The following is a 24,528-nucleotide window of genomic DNA, read 5'->3' on the forward strand; positions in this document are numbered from 1 at the left end:
CCGACAGAAATCAGGACTTTAGTACTGAAGAGAATATTTCTTTAAACTAAATCATCTGCCATAATGTTGGCATTGGCCTGATTATTCCCTTTCACCACAGGTGGGCCTTTAAAAAGTTGTAATGGTGATGTGATCAGGCACGTGGAGGTACTTATCTATAGGAGTGATGTAAACATGATGGTTACTACATATGATGATGAACCATGCACATTCTCTTAACAAAACATATTTTGTGTGGTGAAACCCACTTTAAGTTTTATTGTTAAATAAATGATGTGCATAGGCAAATATTACTTGTTGAATGACACTGGTGTTTTGATAGGTGCACTAAACGCTTACAAAAATGTCTGCTGTTTATTTTTCTCTAGCCAAAAAAGAAACAAACAAAAAAAAAACCTGGCTGGTCAGTAAACCCTTTGAACAGATATTTTCTGTCTCACTGGAAAGAAGAGACTTAGATGTGATTGCAGGCTCAGAACATAGGTGAGGAAAAACAGAGCTTAACAAAACAGTGGATGAGATTTGCCTTTGGTAGCCACTGAAAAAGATATATAGCTACAAAGAATAAGAGCAAATTTAGAGGCAGTGAATATTACAGGCCCCAGCTGCCTCTCACTGCCCTGGGCAGATGGGTTGTAAAGTATTGAAACAATTCCAAGTTCAAACGCTTTGTACTCCCCAGAGAATAGATTCACTGTCTGTCTCCAATACTTCAACACTGTCACTTTGAGGGAAAAACACCGAACCCGAGCAAGCAGCTGATTATTAAATGAAAATCAAGCCATCCAAAACATTTTATTAATTATGGTTGAGGCAGTTTATGACATAAACACAAGTAATTTTGTGCTATAACCACAAAAAAAAAGTCATACTACATAACACAATGGTTGTGCATTTTAGAGGACAGGAAAGCTCTGCTGTCAGTGAACATGCCTGAAGCCTACTGTGCATTTTTAACAATCAGTAAGTTTTTGGAATGCTACACTGCCACATGAATCTCAGACATCAAGTTTGATGTTTGCAGACTGTACAACAATAACTCCCACCAAACGCTACTGAATTGCAGGAAACGACGTACACAATGCGCAAGAAATAACCATCACTGCTGATGTTTATACACAACATCAGTGTGTGCCATCCATCTACCCCCGCCACCCACCCACACACACACACACACACACACACACCAATGTCCGCTTTTTTTGCATTATTTGTTTGTTTGTTGGTGCCAGTGTTATGCCATTTCTTGCTGCATTCCTATTGGTTGCTACATTGATGTAGGTCGTAGCAGCAGTCGCATTTTGAGATGGTCATCATAAATTTCTGACACTATCAGAATTTTATTCCAGGCCATCTTTGGTCGCAAGACCGGGACAATGGTCTGTCAACCTGTCTCACAAAGCGATGTAGGACCACTGTTTTAGAGCCATGACCAAAGATGTCGCACAGTGAATACCATGCTTTAGACAGGGCATCTGAGCCTTAAAATCTACAGCAGCCTTTAGCACCACAATCCGTCTACAGCATGGTTATGCTCTGTCTGATAGTTCACATCCTCATCTACTGGGTCCATTTCTGGTAGCTAAATTATCAAGATCACATGGTCATAAAGAGAGCAACATATTAATGATGTTACTATGCCTTTCTGGTGTTGATGTGCTGTCCTTGACGATGATAATGACACCAGCAGTCTGTACCAGGTATTTTATCTTGACATTGGCCAGATAGCTACGGTCCTGAGCAGAGATGGATTGTAGCGCCTGCGTTGGAAACCGAAGCTGGAGAGGGAACAAGAAGCTCTGGCGTATGCAGCATGGATGTAACACAGCACACACCTATTCTGTGGATATGGCAGGTAACATTGTGGTGAGGGTAAAATGGACAGTCCCAAGAACAGGCAAGGCAGAACAAAGAGCAACAGTTTGCTGTGAATTTGATAACACTGTCTGGAGTTACTTTATTGTTATGTGGCCGCTGTCTTGGTCTTGATTTTCTTTTATTTTTGAGATTAATATGTTTCTGTAGTTCTTTGTGATTCTTTGTACCTCATGTTCCCTTGTCCTTGTGTGTCTCTCATTAGTAATTCCCATTTAAGTTTCTGCTATCATCTGATGCCTGCCCTCCCTGTGTTCTTGTTTGATTTTGTAGTTTGCTTCCCTTGTGTTTGATTTTTAGTTGTCTTCCTGCCCTTGTTTTTTTCCCTCCACTTTGATTGCACTTACTGTCGGTTCACAGATGTCTTGTTTGTCACACCTGAGTCCAGGCACTCCCAGTGTATTTAGATTACTTCATGATCTCCAGTGTCTCTTACGATTTCTGGTGAGCTTACTGCTTATAACAATATGCAATATCAGTCCAAACTTTTGTCCTAATCCTGGTAAGGACATAGCAATTCATGCTACAAAGTAGAGTGTTTGAATTATTACAGTGTGCTTGATGACCTAAATGTAACCAGGTCCACTTTATATATTTAGTGCACTTCAAAGTGACAGTCATTGTAATTGCCAGCAGAATCTTACCAGAAATCAGCAACCAAGAAGCTGGCTCTTCTTGAGCAGCCGCCACACACCACACTGTCACCACTGGTGTAAAAGTGAGTAGTTTAGCAAAGCAGACAGAATGAGGTCCACACATTAAAGACCAAAGGAAACCAGGACAGAATATGGCTCTGGTGGGGCACGCCAGCACTGCATTAAAAACAGAACTTCATCTGTGATGGACATCACTGCATGGGCTCAAGAACAGTTCCAAAAGCCATTGTCTGTGAACACAGTCTGTAGATACATCCACAGATGCAAGTTGATTTCCTCTCATACTGAAGGGAAATTGTCCGTGGCCCTGAGGTTATTTAAGAAAGATTGTGACAGGGTGGAAAACTGTCCTGAGGTCTGACGGGTCAAAATGTGAAATTATTTTGGGAAAAAAGGACACAATCATATCTGTAAGCTAAAGAGAAGTGCTTGCTATAAGCCTCAGTTCAAAAGCAGTCTTGATGGAATGAGGGTGCACTGGAACACACGGCAGGGATAACCTGCTCCCATTTAAGAAGACTCCATTAACACTGAACTACAGGTTTTTAGAGAGACATGTGTCATTAAGAAGGCAATGTGTTTTTCAGGGAATGCCTCTCTTATTTCAACAAGACAGTGCCAAACACCAATCTGCATGTATTTTAACAGCAGAGATCTGCAGTCAAAGAGTCTGGGTGCTGCTGGCCTGCTTAGAGTCCCGGCTTGTCACAGGATGAAAATGTTTGGCAGATTTATGTTAAAAAAGAGGCCATTCTACAGAGAGGTACACATGTCCCAACCTTTTTAAAATGTGGTGCTGGAATCACTTTTTTGAAACACAATTTTCCCCAAATCCTACAGTATCTTTAAAAATCCACATTTTCAATCAAACATAGGCTTTATTGTTTTAAAAATCATCTGTTTTTATTTACATCTTACAAAACATGACAACTTTTTTACGAAACTGCTGGACCTCTGGACAGTCTCTTGGTATGGACCTCTTGGCGGTCTCCAGTTCTATTCAGTAACTTAGAGGTGACTGGGTTTTCTCAGTCAAGGTCTCTTTCTTCCAAAATCAGAACTGCCCCTTCTGTTGACCCTTTCAAGCCTTGCCCGAGGATAGGTTTTTATTTGTTGGCTTTTGAATCCCCTGGTCGTATAGATGTTTTACCCCTCTGTATTATTCTGTTCTTTTCTCTGCTGTTGGGTTTTTGTCTCATTCATATTTCCATGGTTTTTATGTCTGATTTCTTCTTTATCCATTGTAAAGCTCTTTGATGAGCTGCTACAGTTTTTAAATGTGCTTAATCAATAGACTTGCCTTGACTTTTAGGAAATGGGGTTGTAAATGTTAATTTAAGAGCTGCTGAGCTCCCCCCTGTAACAAACTACACAAACAGTCTTCCTACATCTTTATTATCTGTCTTTAATGCTGAAACCATCTCCACTGTTATTTGCACTGCAGCCTTTAGCCTGTGTTATCTGTTGATGCTGTTTATCTCGACTCATTCTTGTTCTATTTCAACTATTCCTCTTACTCAGCTCATCAATCTCAGCAGATGGTTGTTTCTAATGAGCCTGGTTCAACACAAGGTTTCTGCTGGGTCAAAGGAAGTTTTCACTTGCTAGTGTTGCACTGTTTTTTTAAGTGTGTAATCTAGACCTGTTCTTAATTAAAATTTGATATGAAATTAGCAAGAAAAAACTCCAAAGGGACTCTCTTGAATAATTAAATGCCTTTATATTGAAAACATGATCATGCAGATCTTATGGGATACATTTTAGGCATGTAGGGGGCTGAATATTCACCATGAGGCCCTGATTTGCCACAACCCGAGGCTAGAGAGGATGAGAAGAGGCTAGAGTGAAACTCTGAAATGGCGGCAAAGGTCAAGCTTAATGGCGTGTCTCTTGTCCCCTGGTGATACACCTGTAGAAGTGTGTGAGTAGAGGATGCACAGTCTTCATACACCTGGGGCTAGCTCTTCCAGCTCAGCATCTACTACTGTATTCTGGTTATGCATCATATTAGTATATTTTTCTTGCGGTTAGATATTGTTAGATGAAGCTTCATGCTCTTTATATGCTTAATTTGCAGAATAACGCACTGTTAAACAAGCCACTTGAGAATGCAGTTCTCTGGAAAGGGACAGATGAGTTTCTAGTTTCTAATAGAGCATAATTCTTGAAACCTGTCAACATGATATTCAAGTCAGTTGTTCAGAATCCCTCCAACTAGAGACAAGCTTGAGCATTCTTGTTCATATGATACTGTCTGCTGCTAAGATTTTTGCTTTAGGGTTCATACATTATTAAACATTTATCTATCAGAGGGGTGTTGAATTCTTTTTTTTTTAATTCATGAAATATAAAGCTAGGCAAAAGACACATACAAGTAGTGGAAGAAGTCCTTTAATGGTGAGGAAACAGGCAGAACTAGCAGTAGGAGATAAGACACTCCAGTCGGTGTACTTAAAAAAAGAAAAAAAAAATCAATTGAAAGAAAAAGGGCGGAGGATTGAAAGATAAGGAGGAAGAGGTCAGTGGCAGTAGCAGGGAAAGGGGATAAGATATGAGCCATGCAGAGTAGTAGTACACCTTATGTTGTTATCCTCTAGTCTGGATGGCGCTTTCAAATAGAGTTTACAGAGAGAATAACATTGATGGACTCCAGATTTTGTCTTAAATAGAGTTGAGCAAACTAATTTTCTGTAGAAGATGTTGGCTTGTGGTTGGAACTTAAGGCAGGATTATTTGCCGTTATGTCCTTTGTAGAGCTTGTTTAACTTGAACTCGTTAGTTGAACTGTTTTCATTGAATATGTGAACTTGTAACAGGCAACAAACTCTTTTGCCTTCATACAAACCATTTCTGTATTTGTATTTAAATAAATGAAGTCCTTTTTACACTTTTTAAACTCATTAGAACTTCCATTAATTACCAGGAATCCATATTCACAGGCTCAACACTCATTTTCTTTATCTTTCAAACATTTCTTCTGACATTTTGATTTGTAACTGAGGCCTACAGTTTACTTCAGCTGCATCATCCAGCCAGCATTGTAGTTGCACAGCCCCAGCAGTGTCTTATATACAGCCCTAGAGGGCAGCCAGTTGCACTGTCCCACTGCCTCTTCACATGGTGTAGGCCACCCAGTAGATCACGTTCACCACAGCGAAAGTAAAAGGAAACACAGCCCTGGCATAGATGTCGATTGTATCAGCATCAATGGGCTTGCAGACACACTTGGAACAGCATTTCTTCTCCTCCTTTGTCTCCTCTGCCTGCTTGGACCTTCTCCTTCTCGGCTCAGTTTCCTCACTGCCGCCTTCTCCGGGGATTTCACTGCCGGAGCGCTGGGCCTGCCCATGGCGGTTGGCTATCATCACGCTCTGGTTCATGCCGGTAACCGAGAGAGAAAACAGGACCATAGCCTGTTTGCCATTCTTCACAATGGACTGTTGAGAGGCACAGAGAAGAACATTAGGACTTTGGTAGGTGGTTTTAACCTCCAAAGAAAACAATTCACTGCTGTTCTTTGTTCTTCTTTTAATGAAGAAATGTTTAAAGTTCTGATAAAACTGGCACTTTAGCAGCATCCACGCTAATCTCTTCCTCCATAACTGCACCAGCTCTTGCTGCTGCTTGTTTACGTCACGACTCTGCTGCGTCCGGAAAGTACTGCCCCTTGTCGCTGATTGGTCCTGCCACTTTCTAACCTAGCCCAAACGGTTCAGATGGGAGCTTTGCAAGATGGATTCCCCAGTGAAAAACAAGGAAATGGGCGTATCCATCTGCTTTGCAAGGTTACATTGATTAGTCCCTGAGGGAAAATTTTGCTTTTCTAAATCTGTTACTGAACATAATACACACAGATAGACCAGGAATACACTCTCATGTACAAAAATATCCTATGGACAAGTACTGATATATAAGGGGACTGCACACAATAACAGAGTGGGTTTTGGTGCCTTGCTCATGGGCACATCTGCAGTATTTACAGTACATTCAGACAGTATTGAGACACCCTTTACTTTTTTCAATTTGTTGTGTTGCAGCTTGATGCCACAGTCAATTAAATTAATTTTTATTCTCATTGATCCTTAGTAAGAGAGATGACAAAGAATAGTCACTCTGACTGAGCTCCAGAGATCCTGCATGGAGATGAGAAAAAGATCCAGAAGGACAAACAGCACTGCAGCCCTCAACAGATATGGGCTTATGGTAGGCAGAAGCCTCTCCTCAATTAAAAATATATGAAAGTCCACTTGGAGTCTGCAAAAACTCCAAATGAAAGCCAAGTACCAAACTTTGTCCATTTGAGAATTATGGAGGCAACTGTGCTTGTGAGAAACTTAATTTAACCCTCCCCAGCTTTGTTATGTTCCTGCCTTAACAGCCTGCTACATGCTGTGTTTATGGTCATTGTGAGGTAAATTTCCCAAATCTATTAGCCACTGTGGTCTAAGGGCCATTAAAAGTATCATAACAAAAACATTTGTTCTAAAAACATTAAAATTTAATCTCCAACTTCTATCTCTCTGCTCTGGCACAGAGCCAGGCAGCTGCGCTCTGATCAGAAGCATTTTCTAAAATTTGAGAGGATCATAAGCTATTTCTTGTGAGTGGGTGTGGCTTCAGTTCATTCAACCAACATGCCCACACCATTCTAGAGCATATCTTACTCATTTTTCACATTTGAGAAAACTCATGTTATGAACTTAAAGATTTTTTTGGGAACTGAAATTTGGCCTAGTGGTTCATAACACAGTGGCCTGTCATACAACAAACCTAAAATGAAGATTTTCTTTATCACTTTACAGGGACTTTAATGAGAATCAATATACATTTTTTGGCTGCATCAGGCTGCAACATAACACACCTCCCCAACAGTCAGCCTCAGTTTTCATAATTTGGTCCATCCTGGCAACCTTTCAGTTCCCAATCCAAGTCCCTGCAGACGTAGCTAGTGCTATGCTAATTGAAGTCCATCACGGTAATCATTTCCTCACCTCAGAGCTGAGCTTGTTGGCCTTCACCTTGGCTTTCTCTTTGAGTCTGTAGTCAGCGTTGTAGTGTGCAAAGGCGTACTCAATGAGTGCAGCAAACACAAACACATAACAGATCCAGAAGTAGACGTCTAATGCCTTTATGGCTGACGCTCGGGGCAGGGAGGAGCGGGCGCTAACCATCAGTGTGGTCATGGTGAGAACAGTTGTGATCCCTGTAGTAAGAACACAGAGACGAAATACATTTTAAGGTTCAGTGACTTTTAAGCCATGCTGGACGAATTACCTGGTAATGTCAGTCTGTCACACAGGATAAAGTAGCTAGATATAAATTTTCCCCTGCACTAATGTGGCACAAACATGAGAGACAGGGTCAGTTTGTGGGTCGAGTTTACGGAAGTTTGTGGGAGGGTAATGCTGTCCAAAGAGGGTGAACAACAACACAAGAATGACACAACAGTGAAGAAGGTAGATACTGTCTTTGATGTTGTTGCTGCTTCTAATTATATGGTGTGCCTACAAGCAGTTTGATGCAACCACTGTGCTTCCCAGGGGAAACAACCAGGTGGAGGAGCTGTAGTAAACACAAGGGAATACTGAACATATTTAGTTATGCCTCCTGATCTGTACAGACTTTGCATCAATAGGTAACGAGAGGAATAGAAGGCAAGTAGCATCTGTGTTGTTATCTAAGAACCTTACAGTAGGAATTGCAAGCACAGACAAAGTTTGGTCTCAAGACCTTGAAATATATTTCCAAAGTCCCAAACAGCATTAATTGCCATGACTAAACATTTCAGCTGCAATTTATACTTTCTTGTGAACACTTCTGAAGCTACCTCAGCTGGTGCCATTTTTTAAATTAGCTCTCATCATTCTTATAAACATTACATCTGGTCTTATTAAATTACCTCAAAGATGGTGAAACTTTGTACAATGCTGCAGTAGAGGCATTACATGTGATAGTCACTAGATGGCAGTATTGACAATGGTTGATCCTTCATTTTAAACTGTGTTATTACAGTGCCTATGAAAAAGTATTGGGTGTTTTATTCTTTAATTTTATAAATCAATCATGGTCAATAAAATACATCTTTTCTGACAAATAAAGAGATCTCTTTAATGTCAAAGTGAAAGTCAATTAAACAAAAACTATGTAATGTGAAATAACTGACTGCATATATTTACCTGCTTTAAAGTGACTGACCAAATTCAACAGAGGTCCAGCCAGTTGGTGCTAGTAGTCTCACAATGAGGGAAATAAGGATTACCTGAGTGAAAGGAATGTCTCTACATGGCACTTGTTTAAATCTGCCTTGATCAAGCCATCCTCACAAACTCAGTGACCATGCAAGAAGGAGACTAGTGAGAGAGTCCACCAACACACCTATGACTACTCTGAAGGAGTTAAAAGCTTCAGCAGCTGAGATGGGAGAGACTCTGCATACAACAACTATTGCTCTGGTCCTCACCAGGCAAAGCTTTATAGAAGAGTGGCATATTGAAGAAAACTCATTAAATCTCGACTGGAGTTCACCAAAAGGCGTGTGGGAGACTCCATGGTCAAGTGGAAGAAAGTTCTTTGGTCTGATAAGACCAAAGTGGTGCTTTTAGGCCATCAGACACAATGCTATATTTGGCAGACATCAAACACTGCACATCACCACATACACACCATCCCCACTGTGAAGCACAGTGGTGGCAGCATCATGCTGAAGGGATGCTTTCTTTGCAGACAACAAAGCCTGAAAGGCTTGTAAAGGTAGAGGATAAGATGAATGGGGCAAAATATTGGAAAATTCTGTAGGGCAATCTTATCTTAGTTTAACTATGGCTAACTATGATAACTATGGCTTGGGAAAAGTTTTTTTCTAGCAAGACAATTACCCAAAGCATTCAGCAAAAGCTAGACATAAATGATTTAAAGACAACAAGGCAAACATTCTGGAGTGGCCAAATCAAAGCCCAGACTTCAGACCGGTAAAGAATTTTTGGCTGTTCATGCCCAATCCCCATTCAACTTGACAGAGATTGAGTAGTTTTGCAAAGAAGAATGGAGTAAAATTGCAGTGTCCAGATGTGCAAGCCTGATTGAGACCTATCCACACAGACTCAATGCTGTGATTGCAGCCAAAGGTGCATCTACTACAGTGGACCCCCCTTTGGCAGATGAAAATATTTGAGTTTTATAATTCTGACTCTCTGAATATCAACAATTTATTGAAAATACAAACTTAACAAACATCTTTAAGATTTGTAAGTCCTGTAATAATTTCAGTGACTACTGTGAGCTTTTTTGGTGCTACAGATTATCTCTTGAGTCTTGGATGCAGCTGTGAGACTGACAATCTCAGGCCATTTTCATTGTCCAGCTGCTATTTGCAGCAACAACATACACACAGGTAGGATGTTGCAAAAGGAGTGTGGCCAAGGCTCTCAACAGCTATATTTACATGGACCTCTTGTAATTGGAATAAATGCCCGATCTGAATAAAAATGCTTCACATTATCACTTCATTAGATATAAAATCCTCAGATTCGGCTCATTTGGAAAGAAATTTAATTCCGATCAAGAGTGGTGGTTTATGCTGATAATTGTTCGGATCAGCATCCATGAAAACACTCAGTCTGATCGTCTCTCCCTGTTTGGGGTGATCGTCCAATTTTGGAAACCACTGATCTACTAAATACTGACTTGAAGGTGGTGAATATTTATGCAATTGCCAATTTTAGATCACACATTTTTTTAATTGACATAACTAGAAATCAGTTTTCACTTTGACATTAAAGAGGTTTTTTGTCATTTTTTGTCTAAGAAGCCAAATTATATTGACCATGACTGATTTATAGAATCAATAAAAGGGTGAAATATCCTAGGGGGGGTGAATATTTTTTAAAGGCACTGTATAATGGATTCTATGCTCCCTTAAATAGATACTTTTAATATAATCACTTTTGATGGATCTTTTCTCTGACACCCATAGTATTTCAGAATAAAATTTTGTTCTACCCAATCTGGCACTCAATGGCACTCAAGAAACTCAAGCTAATTTATCAGAGCAGATTATTCACTCAAGGATTTAGATTAGTAATCTGGTCACAGGCAATGCAATATGTGATTGAGCAAACTGGAAAATAGAATTACATGAATATAACACTTGTACTAATTATAAATGTCAAATCAAATATGATTTTATAAAAACATAACCAATACTGACCTAAGGATACACGAGCAGGGACTGCTGATTGGCTGATCCAAAAGGACACCCAAGACATAGCAACCAGTAAAATTGAAGGCATATATGATTGTATGATGTAGACTCCTCTATTACGTCTCAGCTGGAAGCGAAGACTTAGTCTGGGAAATCTTCCCGCTGTGAAGCAGAAGACAGACACTCACTTAATCTGATATGCTGAGGAAGACAGTTATTCATCCTAAAATGTCCAGTGGTTCTACAGAGACACTGCTACTAGAGTAAATCTGACTGATTATTTTTCATCCATAGCAAAGCTTCAACGAGCAAGCCAGAGCAGGATTGCATCTACACTTTAAGTAGCAACTCTTCTCATCTCCTAAACCTCTTGCCTGGCTCAGCAGCAAGCCTGACTTGATACATTCCATCTATGCATAGAATATAACCACAGAAGTGCTTGAGGTTTAAAAAAATAAGCTTCAGACTGAATCTGGAGGCTTCAGTGTCAGAAGCTAACAGTTCAAAATCTCAAAACAGTAGTTAATGCATGGAGAATGCTTGAGAAACATAAAGGGGCTTTCAGACTGGCTGTGCTGCACTAACTTGAGACAGAAGAAACTAAGATGAATGCTCACCTGATTTAAAATTCATCATTTCAGTGACAAACCGATAGTCTGTGATGGTGAACTGGGAGAGCTCCAGTTTGTCCAGGCCATGGATGTGTCTCTGACTCTCAGACCAGTGATACACTACATCCTCTGAGGAGTAACCATCTAGAGAGAGAAAAGTCATTTCATTCTTAAAAGCTGCAGTAGATTTGTCGGTAGTTTTAGGGTAAGTTAACAATTCACACTGGGGTAACAGGAAACTTTTAAGACTGTACATTGACACAAAAAGAATTCAAAAAAGGTTAAATGTGTCTCAAATCTAGTGTCTTATGTGAATGTTTGTCCATTTTAGGTTTCCTGATACAAGATTCTGAGCAAGGCTTAGAAGACTGAAGCATGAAATTAAATAACCTTAATTATACAAAAAGAAAAAACGTTAACTTTTCTGGAAGTCCCTTTAATTAGAAAGGACACATGGAAACATACTGTGACAGAAAAATTTCTCCTAATTCAGCATAAATGTGAATAAAGTGATGTGTAAATCCCAACTTACAGCTCTCCAGGTCTAGCATACATTCTTGTTCATCCATGGGATACTTGGTCAGGTCCATATCACATGCCACTGTTGAAGTGATTCTGAAAAATAAAACAGTTGAATACCAAAAACAGTGAGAATAGAAACTTTGGAGAACAAGACCTAGAGTGTCTTGCTGTGCTGTTAAATGACAAACTATTCTGCATATCCACTGACTTTAAGGGAAACTGGATGCTCTAAGTGTGATGTCACAGAGGGAAAAGAAGATACTGGATTGTGTTCACTGGAGGTTTTTAACTGAGATACACCACAGAGAGAACCGAGAAGTCTTCCTGCCTGATTGTCTGATTTTTCCATCATCTCCCTTACAGTGTCAGTCATTAGGAGTTAATAGACAAGCCCTGGTAGCTGTTTGACTCATGTCAACATCTACAACAGACAACTGATTAATATACTGTGATGTTTTTAATCTTAACACTACAACACTAATATCCCCTTTTCCTTTATTCAATTTGATACATTTACAGTATGCTTTATCAAAGAAAAATGCTCACATTTTAAATTGACATATTTTGAACATAGTGGTTATATTTGTAGTTAAATGAATTCACTTCTGCATGTTTAAATGGACTTTTCATGTCTTATTTTCTGCTTCTAATAATTTATTTATGTGCATGTTTTCATTCTGGAATGAGAACATCTGGAATGCAACAAATATCCCCTCAGCAAACAACAAAGTGTTTCTGAATCTGATGTGCTGTGATTCCCACGGTCCTGAGGGAAAGTTTGAACTTCATTGAACTGGAGTAAAACCCATTGACATGTTAAGCATCAACCCTCTGGATCACACGCTCATTCCCCCAGTTTGTCTTCTTGTCTTTCCAAAAACACCAGGTTTTTAAGTTGTCATCTGTGAATCATGCCAGCTTGATTTGAAAAACAGCTCACTTAATGAAAAAGAATTAGATAAAATATGAATAAAAACCAAAAAAGCCATTACAAAGTGCTGGTTACAGAAAAATGGTCCATCGGCTGGTCTCTTTGTTAGCATTGTAAAACAGCTGCATATTCTGGAACAGATGACTCATTCTATACGACTTCAAAAAGAGCTTGGAGAGAAACGATGGGAAAAATGGAACTTTTATTTGGCCAGCTAGTGCTTTACTGGTGTTTTGATAACTGCCACATGTGTTTGTATGTTTGTACGGATATGTATATCAGTGTATGTGTTTACATATATAGATATGTGTATATTGTAACCACAAGGTTTTGCACTCTGCATTTGAATGAGGCAGTTTTGCTGCCCTCTAGTCTGGACCAATCCAAGACCTCATGATTATCTGGGTTTTTTTTTTTTTTTTTTTTTTTTTAATGTTTTATTACGCCTGCCTCTTGTTCTATTTAAAAAACTACAAATAAAAAGTTAAAAAAAAAAAAAAAATATGAATAAAAACCCTCGACATTTGACCTTTTGGACTGATATTAAAAACTGAAGGCAAGAACTATCACTGAAGTAGGAAAATGAGGCGGCAGTGATCTCTTTTCAGTAACTTTGAATAATGCCAATATCAGCCTGCTTTGTAGGGGATGCTCAGCAAGGCAGTGATGAGATGATGTAACTTGTCATTTTGCCTTGAAGACATTTCTTTATCATAAAAATGCAAGCCTTTTGTTCAAAACTGAAGAGTTCTACTGACATACTGACATCAGTGCACTTTAGCAGATCATTAAACAGCTCAATCCAATATTAAAAAACACATTACAGTGCATAGGATATAACAAAAAAGAGCTATTTGATGAATTGCTGCGAGTTAATAAGCCAATCACAGCAATGGAACTGTACAATTGATTACTTTTTACCACTACAACTACTACAAAAAAGAAAGAAAAAGGAGAGAAAGAGAGAGGAGGATGTGTTAAAAAGGATTAGCTACATTGCCAGTCTAATTTGGGTTATTCTCATTGGTCTTATAAATCAGCTGCAATGGGCTTTATGAATTGTAAAAAAAACTGGTGAAGGTTAAGTTAAAGCACTGTGGAGGTAAACAGTTTCACTGATTTTATTGTCTGTCTCTCTTAACCTAATTTTCTAATGCATTAACAGGAAAATGTAACTGTTTTGGGCATTCAGATACTACATGGTGATGTTTAGTGCCTTGCATAAGACAAATAGCAATGCTGAAAATGATTTAATACATGATCTCAAATCTATTTCAATATAAAGTGCATATGGAAGTGGTCTTGGATAACCTGACACACTGGATTGACTGATTATATCCACTGCATGGATATATTTCACATCCAGCTGGGAAACCTAACATAAAAATCTTTTCAGCTGGGCAGGACTTCAAAAAAATCTGGACCAACATTCTGTCAGCCACATCCATTATGGGCCAGTGACTTTCAGTGTGGCTTTTTGCTCTAGTGTTGGTAAAGAAATGTGGTTGTGGTCTGATTCCACTTCTACAGCTACATCACAGCTGATCACTCCACCAACAGCTACTGTATATACCCAGTCATACTACAACCCCCACTCCTGTAACTCTCAAAACACATGCCAAAGCAGGTCAGCAAGAGACAGAAAACATCTTTTCTGTCATTAAAAGCTTTCAGTGCTATTCTTTGATCTTTATTTCATAAATAAATGTGGTCCAGTTCAGATAAAACTGCTGCAACACTACTTCTGAGCTAACTGCTACACTGTGGGTAGCCCGACCTGTAGCTACCACCTCGTTCTTCTCGAATGATGCTGATTGGTCAGAACCATTTTTGGGTTTGGCACAAACATTGTAGATTGAAGCTTTATAAGATGGATTTGTGAGATGGCAGACATGGAGTCCAGCAAATCCATCTGCTGTCCAAGGGTTAGGTCCTGGATGCCTTCATCTGGAGTGGATTGGTTGTGTAGACCTACTAGAACACATTAGGGACAACCCCATCAACTGACATGACCTGCAGTATTCTGATAGTAAACGGAAAGCATGGCTTTCTTTATCCAGTCAAGCTTGTAGCGATAGAAATTGCTCCTCTTTTTGGAGTTCCAGATTATTTGGCTCCTCTATGTGATAAGAGCCAACCTTTCAGCTCCCAAACAGCTCTTCATCTAGTATCATCTTGCCATTCATGTGGCAGGATGGGGAAAAAAGGAAGCCCCTCTCTAGCAGGAATCAGCTCCCGTAGATCACAAAAGAGCTGGCTCACGTGGAAACAACACATCATGACTCCCACATAACTCGTGGTCTTAAACTGAGTTGCTGTTGCAATTCAACCAGCACCTTACAATATTTATTTGCTGAATGGTGAACCACTGTGTCCTTTAAAGGCGTGTTTTTATCAAAACAGGGGAGAAAAGCTGTTAAAGATGCATGGCTAGCCTCATGGCTTGTGGCGTATTTGCCCTCATTTATTGCCAGCGGCTTCACTTCACACAGCATGCATTGATACCAGGGTAAAAGGGTACTGTTGATGTGCAGTATGGACGTGAGTATTAAGCTGCAGCCATTTCATTTCAGGATGCCCAGAATGGCTAGCTCATCTGTAATAATACTTTGCATAAACAACTCCCCTGAGTTTTACTGCTTAAGACAATGAACAGCGTCCATACCTGCTGCTGTAAAGGATGACTCCATTGGGCTGCAAGCGGATCAACTTGTTCTCCACAGTGACATCATGGAACCATGCAGATTTGGCATTAACAATGAACGTGTCAGGTAGCCACAGCTTGTCCACAAATCGACTATCCAACCCAAGAGTCTTGTTAGTGTGATTGTAGGACAGGCGGTCGTCATGCCAGCTCTGCCGCAGGAACACAGTCATGGTATATTCCTACCAGGAACAACAAACACACAGGCACTCATGAATACAACATATACAAATGTGTTAATATGTGTATTATTTCTCAAAAGCTGTGCTTGATAGTATTGATTTCAAGAACTCTAACTTAAATCAAGAATCCCTTGATTAATCAGAATTGCCGTCATATTATGCACTTGTTTTGCATGCATTTAAATTTAACTTTTATACTTCAAGGGGAGAAAAACACAGGGTGTACTTTCAATTTTCTATTAAAGCAAGGAAATGATGCAAAAAGGAAGGGAAAAATTTAAAATGAGATCCAATAACCATATTTGGTTCAGACTGTACCATTCTCATTCATGTGTGAAATTATCCAGAAACTCTGCCAGTGTGTCACACATGTTCACACTAAGTACTTACAAACACTCCAGTGGGATAAATCAGGATTATGCAAATAGAAAATCTTTGCTGGAACAGTGAAGTTAAGAGAATCTCACTGTAGAGGTACTGAGAAAGTGAGTGTATACTTTACCATATTGGCTTCAGAAATGTGGTCAATGCTGGCCACTTCAATAGCCATGGCAACATTCACTGGTGGACCTAAAGGAAAAGAAGTGAGAAAAGAAAACAAACCTAACCCCTTCACGACTGAAATCCACCCACACACAGCTACACTGCTCCTTCTGAATCCATCAGCATCTCCCGTCCTTACTCCATCACCCATCTGTTTCCCTCCCACCTACCAACTTCCTACATCTCCAGCACTCCTACAGTGTGTAGAGATTAAGCATTATTCAGTTTAAGTGGCACATCAAACTGTGGGTATTCATAAACTGCACTGATCTTTCATGGACTCACACAAAGTGAGCTCCTGCCAACATTAACTCGCACACACATACACACACTGATGCATTTTTCTATCCAACAGTTTGTCACATCATTAGCATGGAGTGTGCCTCTGTGAACGGATGCTGGAGGGCAGAAACAACAGGGGAGCTCACTTATGCAAAATGAAAGGCTATTTATACTGAACATTAAGGAATCATACATTCGAATTTCCCTCCATTCAACACCATCTCCTGATAATTCTAACAAACCAAATACTACTGCTTCTACAGTGTGTGTTGAGTGTTTTATTTACAGATCATGTCCAAAGATGTGTACTTTTGTGTAACATTGCAATAATTATGCAGTACATTATTTTAGTAGCCAGGGGCAGGACTGCAATACTTTTGCCTCACCTCACAATAACTTTTGCATTCCCAATTGCTTTGTTTTGCTATGTTACATTATTATTTCATTGTTCTATAAGACCATTGCAGTGTGTTCATTTTGTATCTAAAATAGCCAATTAAATGTATGTTCACTCATAAATGCTTCTTAAAAAAATAAAATGAAATAAAAAATAATTGACTCTTTGTAGATGAGTTGAAATTCTTTGCGGCAAAAGAAAACATACAAAGCAAGTTTAGAAAAGCTTAAGATCATGCATAAAATGGTGTTGATAAGGTTTGGAGTCTTCATCTGTAAATACTTGTGTAAAGATTGAATAGGATTAAGAACATTTGACAAAAAATTCCAGATATACAAGGCGTTCAGAAAGTATTCAGACCCCCTTCACCCTTTTCAATTCTTTTATGTTGCAGCTTTATGCTACAGTAAAAATAATAATAATTCATTAATATACACTGAGTACCCCATAATGACAAAGTGAACACAAAATTTTAGACATTTTTTTAAATTTATGAAAAAGAAAAACTGAGATACCACGTTGACACACGTATTCAGACCCTTTGCAAACACAGTTGAAATTATGGTTTTCACATGGAGTTTTTTCCAAACTCCAAGTACGCCTGTGTGTGTTTTGCACTGAGGAGAGGCTTCCGTCTACCCACTCAGAAATAGCTGAGATTGGTGGAGAACCCAAAGATTCTAAAAGTCTGTTTTCACTTTGTCATGATGGGGTGCTGATTGTAGATTAATGAGTATAAAAATGTATTTTTTTCAACAGTAGTATCAGGGTGCAAAATAACAATACTGACAAAAGTAAAGAGAGTCTGAATACTTTCTGAAGGCACAATAAGTAAACTTAAGGAAAGCCTTATGATAAATATCTACTGAGCACAGCAAAGCATGCCAGCATTTATTGAGGAAAAATATAAATTGCAAAAAGGGACCCATGCAATTTTTTTGATAATGATGACATCAATAATGATGGAGGTATTATCTTCTCCACTCAGTAGTCAATGTTCTTTCAATAATTCAGACTCAAATATCATATTTAAGTCAGGTAAAGACCTATATCAATGCAGTTGTCTTAAACACAAACTAGTCTTGGATTTAACTGACAGCATCCTGCAGATTACAATACAAAAGAATCAGCATAAGTTTACTTTTAGCATACTTTATGAGCAGTTATATGTCTAATTCAATAAGATCATCAAAACTGGTGCATTGTGCTGGGAGCAGCTTATAAAGATTGACATTTTTTACAAGGGAAGATAAAAGTATTATGAAGGAACACAGAAGTACTTAGAGGTAATGCAAAACTATTGCAATGGTAACACACCTTTATTGTGAGGGAATATAAAGGTACATCTAAATTATCTTGAGTTGCCACATCAATAAGACTTTTTTCTACATAAATATCAAAGTGTGTGCAAATGGAGTTATTAAATCCATTTCTATAGTTTTTCTGATGTAGCCCTCGTCTTTCTTCATCTTAAAGTTGAAGAAAATATCGACACATACTTTTTCAATGCTAATTACATGTCACAAATAAAATGCTGATGCGAGTTGAATGATGAGAATGACTCGAAATAACAGGACACAATTCCTTAGTGGTCAGTATAATGTGACACTAATAAAAATGATGCCACCACATGATGTTGGGATTGGATGGTTTGTATACACCAAAATTGCACAGACTCATGTAGTGACGTCAATGCTTTTCACCTTTTCTTAGCTGAGTTAAGCTGTGAGATTGAGAAATCTATCACTGTGGTCATTGGATTTTTCCACATCTTGCAGCCATTCTTAGCAGAGCCTCCAAGGGGATGCTTACTGTTTTTAACACCCATTTCCCTGTTTGCCTTACACTATAGTCTCAGAACAGGCTTAATTACTAAGACTAATGATTCTCCTAATGGGAGGCAAAGCTGACATTCATCTGAGTAAAATACACTTCTGTTTTGCTTTTCATTCAGGACATCTTAGAATATGATGAATTTGGAAAATGAAATGTTAAGGTTCTTGTAGCTGAAGTCCCTTTTTATGAGTAATGCTAAGGATGGCTGTAAATGTGATGGAATGAAATGCAACCCAACACCACAAGCAGTAGATCTCATACTCACCTCCTATCCCAGGGCGAAAATTTCTGGCATAGCCCTTCATTAAATCATCCAGATTAGGTAACCAGGATATTTCAATGTCGGTACCTACATAGTCCCCAATGTCACTCAGCATGGCCCTAAAGGAGACAACAGCAAACACAGCATCCTTCAGCTTTCATCCATCACACCATATGTCTGCAGGAAAGCTCGAGAAAGTATAGAATCACAAAACATGCTAAATAAAATCTCTAGTTTTGTTTGCTCAGAAATATTAACTGGTGAGTAACACTGACAGCCCAGACCCTCTTCTCTGTATGACTTCTTCTTAATGAGTAAAAAACATAATCCTGGGTCCATGGTCTTAAAATTTCAAGCTTTACAATTCATGTTCAATACACACGAACAAGCACAATCAGTGTGAATAAACAGTTGTTTATACTACAGTAGAACAACACGGTGATGGATTCACTCTAACAGTAAAGGAGGCCCATAAACAGAGGCTGCAGCCTTAGATACGTTCACTGCAGGTTTGTCCTCTCGTCACGTTATTTGATGCTTTATACAGTTTTCCCCCTCCACACATCTCATCTCTCTTCAGCTGTGCTTTACATTACGGCAAAAAAGTATAAAATAACAGAATGTAACATAATATCATCAGTTCTTTTCTAGAACATAGCAAAGTTGCTTTAAGTTTAGATTTTGTGTCCAAAAGGCAAAATTTTATCCAGTAGTGGTTCTCCTGATAAACTCCTGAGAGCATAACATGGAGTGTTTACAATCTAGGAGAATTTACAGCACAGAAAAATAACTGGAAAATTCATTGTAAAACCATGTATGCTCTGTGATACACGATTAATTCAAGTTATTTATAGTCTTTCCGAGTTTGGATTTTGAATCACTTACTTAAACATGAAACAAATATACAGTAAAATGTTAGCATGCAGTACACGTTGACACCCTTCCCTCTTTGCCTGATGAAACAAACATCAGCATCTCCTCCTTTCCTCCCAGGCCTCCACCGAATGGTTTGGTTGTGTTTCTGTTTGGATTGCTCATTAAACTCAAAGCACTGCATTCATGACTAACCTAACTTGCATTAATATAATAATCTTTATTTTACAACACCTCCATTTGTTTAGCTGTTATTTCAAGTCAATACCTTCTTTGCCACTTTACTTAAAGCCAGTGAAAAACCTGCTCTTTTGAGGTTTTAGTCGTATAAACCAGGTTCTGTTGTTCAGTAGGTTTCTAACTTGTTTGTCCAGAGGCACTCTGAAGATTAAGTCAACATTTCAAGGCCCATCATGTCTATATCCAAACATAATAGCTTTGATTATTTAAGATTTAAAATTGTCACACTATGTCCTACTGCTATTTTCAAATCCTAGAAGTTGCAATATTTCTTCACTGGAAATGTGTTAAAAATAAATAAATACATTTTCTTACCATTTTATTGCAGCAGAGATGTTATTCTCTAATCAACATGCAAGCACTGAAGCATCAGGGTTTTTCTAGAATAGATTCAATACTCCCCTTCTTTTTTGTAAATGTTTTTCTCATTTAAAATGGGAATGACATAAAAACAATCCTTCCCTTCAACACAGCAATTCACATTGCATCTGCAACTGCGGTTAGATATTTTTCAAAATTGTTCAGCCCTAGTCTTCATGATGATTTCTTTTAGTTAAACAAATCAGTGAATTTATCACTGTGATCAAAGTAGATGTAGTTATGTAATTCATACTTATTTGTGCATCATGTTATGTTATCCTAACTTATATGCCCAGACTATAGGAAATAACAGTTTATTTTTAATGCATCTAATATTACTGCATCTAATTTGCTAATAATATGGAAGGATTTATTGCTTGTGTTTCTTTAAAAAATCATAAGATGAGAAACTTAAAATAATTGCAAGTCAAATAGAAAATTCAATATTGGAAAAAAAATCATAACAGGATTATTTTTACAAATTGTTCAGCCCTAGTTGTTGCGATGTTTTTGTCACAACATATGGTTGTACAGATTCCCATGGCACACCTAGACTTACCTCAAGGCACACCAGTGTGTTGTGGAGCACCATTTAGGAACCACTGCTGTAGTTTCAAAGTAGTACACTCTACTTTTAATGGTACTTTCCTTTTTAACAAAATAAATACATTCTACTATATACAGGATTTTATACATCTGGAAGTCTAAGCAAGTAAAATGGTAACATGATGAATTAATCATATACAAAATAAATAATAAATGAGTATTTGTAATTGGCATTAAAAGAAAGTGCTTGCTATTATGTAAACAGGTCCTTGTGCAACTCCCTTTCTAGCAGCAGCTACACCTAAACCAAGCAGCTCAGTCCCTTAACCCCTCAAGATGGGAGGATTTTAAAGAACTGAACTATATACTGGTATTTAAAAAAAAAAAAAAAAAAAACCTGAGAAGCCTCCAAGTTACCCAAACACATACTATCAACCACTTTCTCACTGCAGGATTTATAAAGAATTTCACAGGTCTGACACCAGGTGGCAGCTTTGCATTCCAAGACAGGAAGCTTGATACCATGCAGGTCCACAGACGCCATGGGGTTCTGCATCAGTGTGGACCATAATGGATTCAGTATCAGTAAAATCAATTCAACCATATCTTTATAGAAACCTTTCATTGGTCCACAAATATTACATGAATGCTCTTTAAAAGATGAAATTACAATAAATATGCACAATAAATAATGTGTCATACATGGGGGCTTGAACTTGGGTTTTTTAACCAATAAATGAAACAAATAAGACTAAGTTATTGGAATAAAGCATAAAGAATACCTATTCCAGAATAGCTATTACATTATATCCTTACCTAATAAATAAAATTTCTATTATGGATGAGCAAGCTCACTGTATTTCTTTCCTTTTACTGTGCCGTGGAATATTCAGAACACAGACCCCTCTATAAATCATGGCAATCCTCAGACTGAGGTATCATCACTGAAGCATAAAACACTGATGGCTTTAGATAAGGAGAAATGCTACAGCATTATAATCATTACATAAGACACAACAGCATTACTTCATTAACCTAATTTATTATTTATTAATTTCACATCAAAATCACCAGATAGAATCAGACAGGGCCTTGTGTTAACTACATCTGCAAACTTAAGAGTCTGCATGAATTCTGACAGCAACTTACTCAGTAATAACAGGCCATTCACGGACTGTTTCTAAGAGGGAGTTTGTTCTTAAAATCCACTTTGTGTTTTTGTAAAAAGATGCTGACATTAATCGAAGTTTTTGTATTTGTGGTTTGTTCTTAGTAAAGAGCATCATCTGTTTTACATTTAAGTGCTGGTAGTTAATGTTTAAAACAATAAAAATGTACCCTTGTATGCACTTATCTAAATGGATTTCAATGATGTGCCATCAGATTTTACAATAAATGTAGGTTTCAAATGATAAGCATTTTGAGAAAATGTAGGATGTGGCACTGAGGCCTCATGTCTTTACATGGGAATAAAAATAGTGTTTCTCCATGTGTTGATCAGTGTTAATTTCGTTGACTAATACCATGACTACAAGTGTTTTTCAACAGCCTTTATTCCATGATGAAAATTAGACCAAGACAAACCAAAAATAGATCTTTGATGACTAAAACTAACAAAAAGTACATTTTGTTTTCGTCAAGATGACTAAAACTAGACTAAAATGTATTTTAGTTTTCGTCTGATGTTAAAAAGCCATGATATTTCTCCACTAGGGGGAAAATCTGTCAAAATACAATGCATCTGCTATTCTGCCTCTCAGCTGTAGAAAGCAGGGACCCCAGGTTTTGCAGGGTGCCTAGAACACACTACCATGACTTGGTACTAGATTTAGGCAAGAGAATAAATGCTTGGACTGAAAGTAAAGACTAAAATGTGAGGACTTTTTATGTACTAAAACTAGACTAAAATGTTTTGGAGTTTTTGTCGACTTAAACTAAAAAAGGGTAGAAATTACTAAAATGTGACTACAACTAAAAGGCATGTAATCAAAAGACTAAGACTAAAATTAAAAATAGCTTTCAAAATTAACACTGATGATAATAAGTAAAAACATTCATGAGCCTTCAGCATACATGGAGATGGCATTCATAAAATTAACAACACTTGTGCAAATTATTATGCCGTTGAAGAACACATCATAAATCCAGAGTAGGTTTCTCTTAAAGAAAAAAATTGAGGACAAAATTTTAATTAATTGAATTAGAACAGCAGTTACTGTTTTCACAACATTCTCTAAACCAGCATGGCCACCACCAGCTAGCTAATGTATTGTCTCAATAGTAAACCAGGCTGTTTATCTGTTTACAGCAGGGGCAACTGAAGATAAATCTAAACACAAGGAAGGTGTTAATATGTTCTAAAAACATATCTGAAACTTCAGCGAACAGAAATATCCCATGTTAAACAACTCTTTACTTTCATCACAGTTATCATTGCATCAGCAACAGGGTCAGTCCAAGAAAACAGAAAACAGCCAAACAAAATCAGGTTAACAAAAAACAGGAGTAAAGGCAAAAATGAAAAATATCCAGCTGAGCATCATTTTGACTGCAAAAGGAAAAAACTGATTTTAATTCAAATCAATAAACTAAATATAGGGGTGGAGTCAGCTAAAACCATAAATGGACAAGAGATTGTAAAGCACTGTTCCAGTCATGAGCTTTTACACCACAGGTCACACCTACCCATTCACACCATTCATACACTGATAGCAGAGGTTGCTATGGAGACCATCAGTATTAGCTTATTCTACTCAAATGCATCCATGTACATTTACACAACACTTAGAAAGCAGTGAGAGCAAACTAGGGTTTAGTGTCTTGCCCAAGGACACATTGACATGCAACTGCAGAAGCTGAGGATCGAACCAATAACATTCCAATTGCTGGACAATCAACTCTACCTACTGAGCCCCAGTCACCCCAAAACACAGACCAGTCTATTATACCATCAAACAGGCTACACTTTGCACCAGAGCCACTGGTGTTTTTAACGAATGCTTAGCAGTTTCTTAATTTTTTGGTGAGTGTGGAAAAAAAGAATAGCTGTAAAGGCTTATTGAATTCTCCAACTACTTCTGAATGTTACACAACTTTTAGGCGGCACACTTTAGCATCTTATACTATTTTCATGCATCAGCTCTCCCATTGGCTTGATGAATTATCATTGAATGCTCTGATAGCACCTTGGTTAAGTCAATGCATCCACAGACTCGTTACATTAAGCCTTGAAAACGTGGCAAAAATCACTTCTATGACATTTACATAAAATATAAACTTGTGCCGGGGATTACCTTTCTTTCCCCAAGTAGTTTATTAATTGCTCATGACCCAGTGTGTATACCTACATCAGGCTGGGCAGTTCTGGGAGAGAGCTACCACAACAAGCAGCTCAGCTAACCTTCTCTTGGGCAGAAGGCTGCAGATCTGAGGCGGGTCACAGGACTTGGCCTACTACCATGTAGAGTTGCAGGACAGGTTTTTTGATTTCCCATCCCAGAGATGCACA

General features: G+C 38.2%; 1 protein-coding gene across 3 annotated transcripts in view; it reads right to left on the reverse strand.

The window, feature by feature from the left end:
* Positions 1-3,441: 3,441 nt before the first annotated feature.
* The window catches only part of gabrd (gamma-aminobutyric acid type A receptor subunit delta), a 37,580-nt gene continuing 16,493 nt past the window's right edge, over positions 3,442-24,528 (reverse strand). Inside the window, exons 2-9 of one of the 3 annotated variants that reach the window (XM_041798905.1) lie at positions 19,005-19,120; positions 16,184-16,251; positions 15,461-15,681; positions 11,875-11,957; positions 11,349-11,486; positions 10,738-10,893; positions 7,523-7,734; positions 3,442-5,968 (exon numbers count right to left, since the gene is read on the reverse strand). In XM_041798905.1, the coding sequence (XP_041654839.1) occupies positions 5,645-5,968; positions 7,523-7,734; positions 10,738-10,893; positions 11,349-11,486; positions 11,875-11,957; positions 15,461-15,681; positions 16,184-16,251; positions 19,005-19,120 (1,318 nt within the window). In that variant the 3' untranslated portion in view covers positions 3,442-5,644. The remainder of the gene's footprint in view (positions 5,969-7,522; positions 7,735-10,737; positions 10,894-11,348; positions 11,487-11,874; positions 11,958-15,460; positions 15,682-16,183; positions 16,252-19,004; positions 19,121-24,528) is intronic. The other 2 variants (XM_041798906.1, XM_041798907.1) reach the window with 2 other exon arrangements.

The sequence above is a fragment of the Cheilinus undulatus genome, linkage group 11, assembly GCF_018320785.1.
Source record: "Cheilinus undulatus linkage group 11, ASM1832078v1, whole genome shotgun sequence".
In the NCBI taxonomy this organism is placed as follows: domain Eukaryota; kingdom Metazoa; phylum Chordata; class Actinopteri; order Labriformes; family Labridae; genus Cheilinus; species Cheilinus undulatus.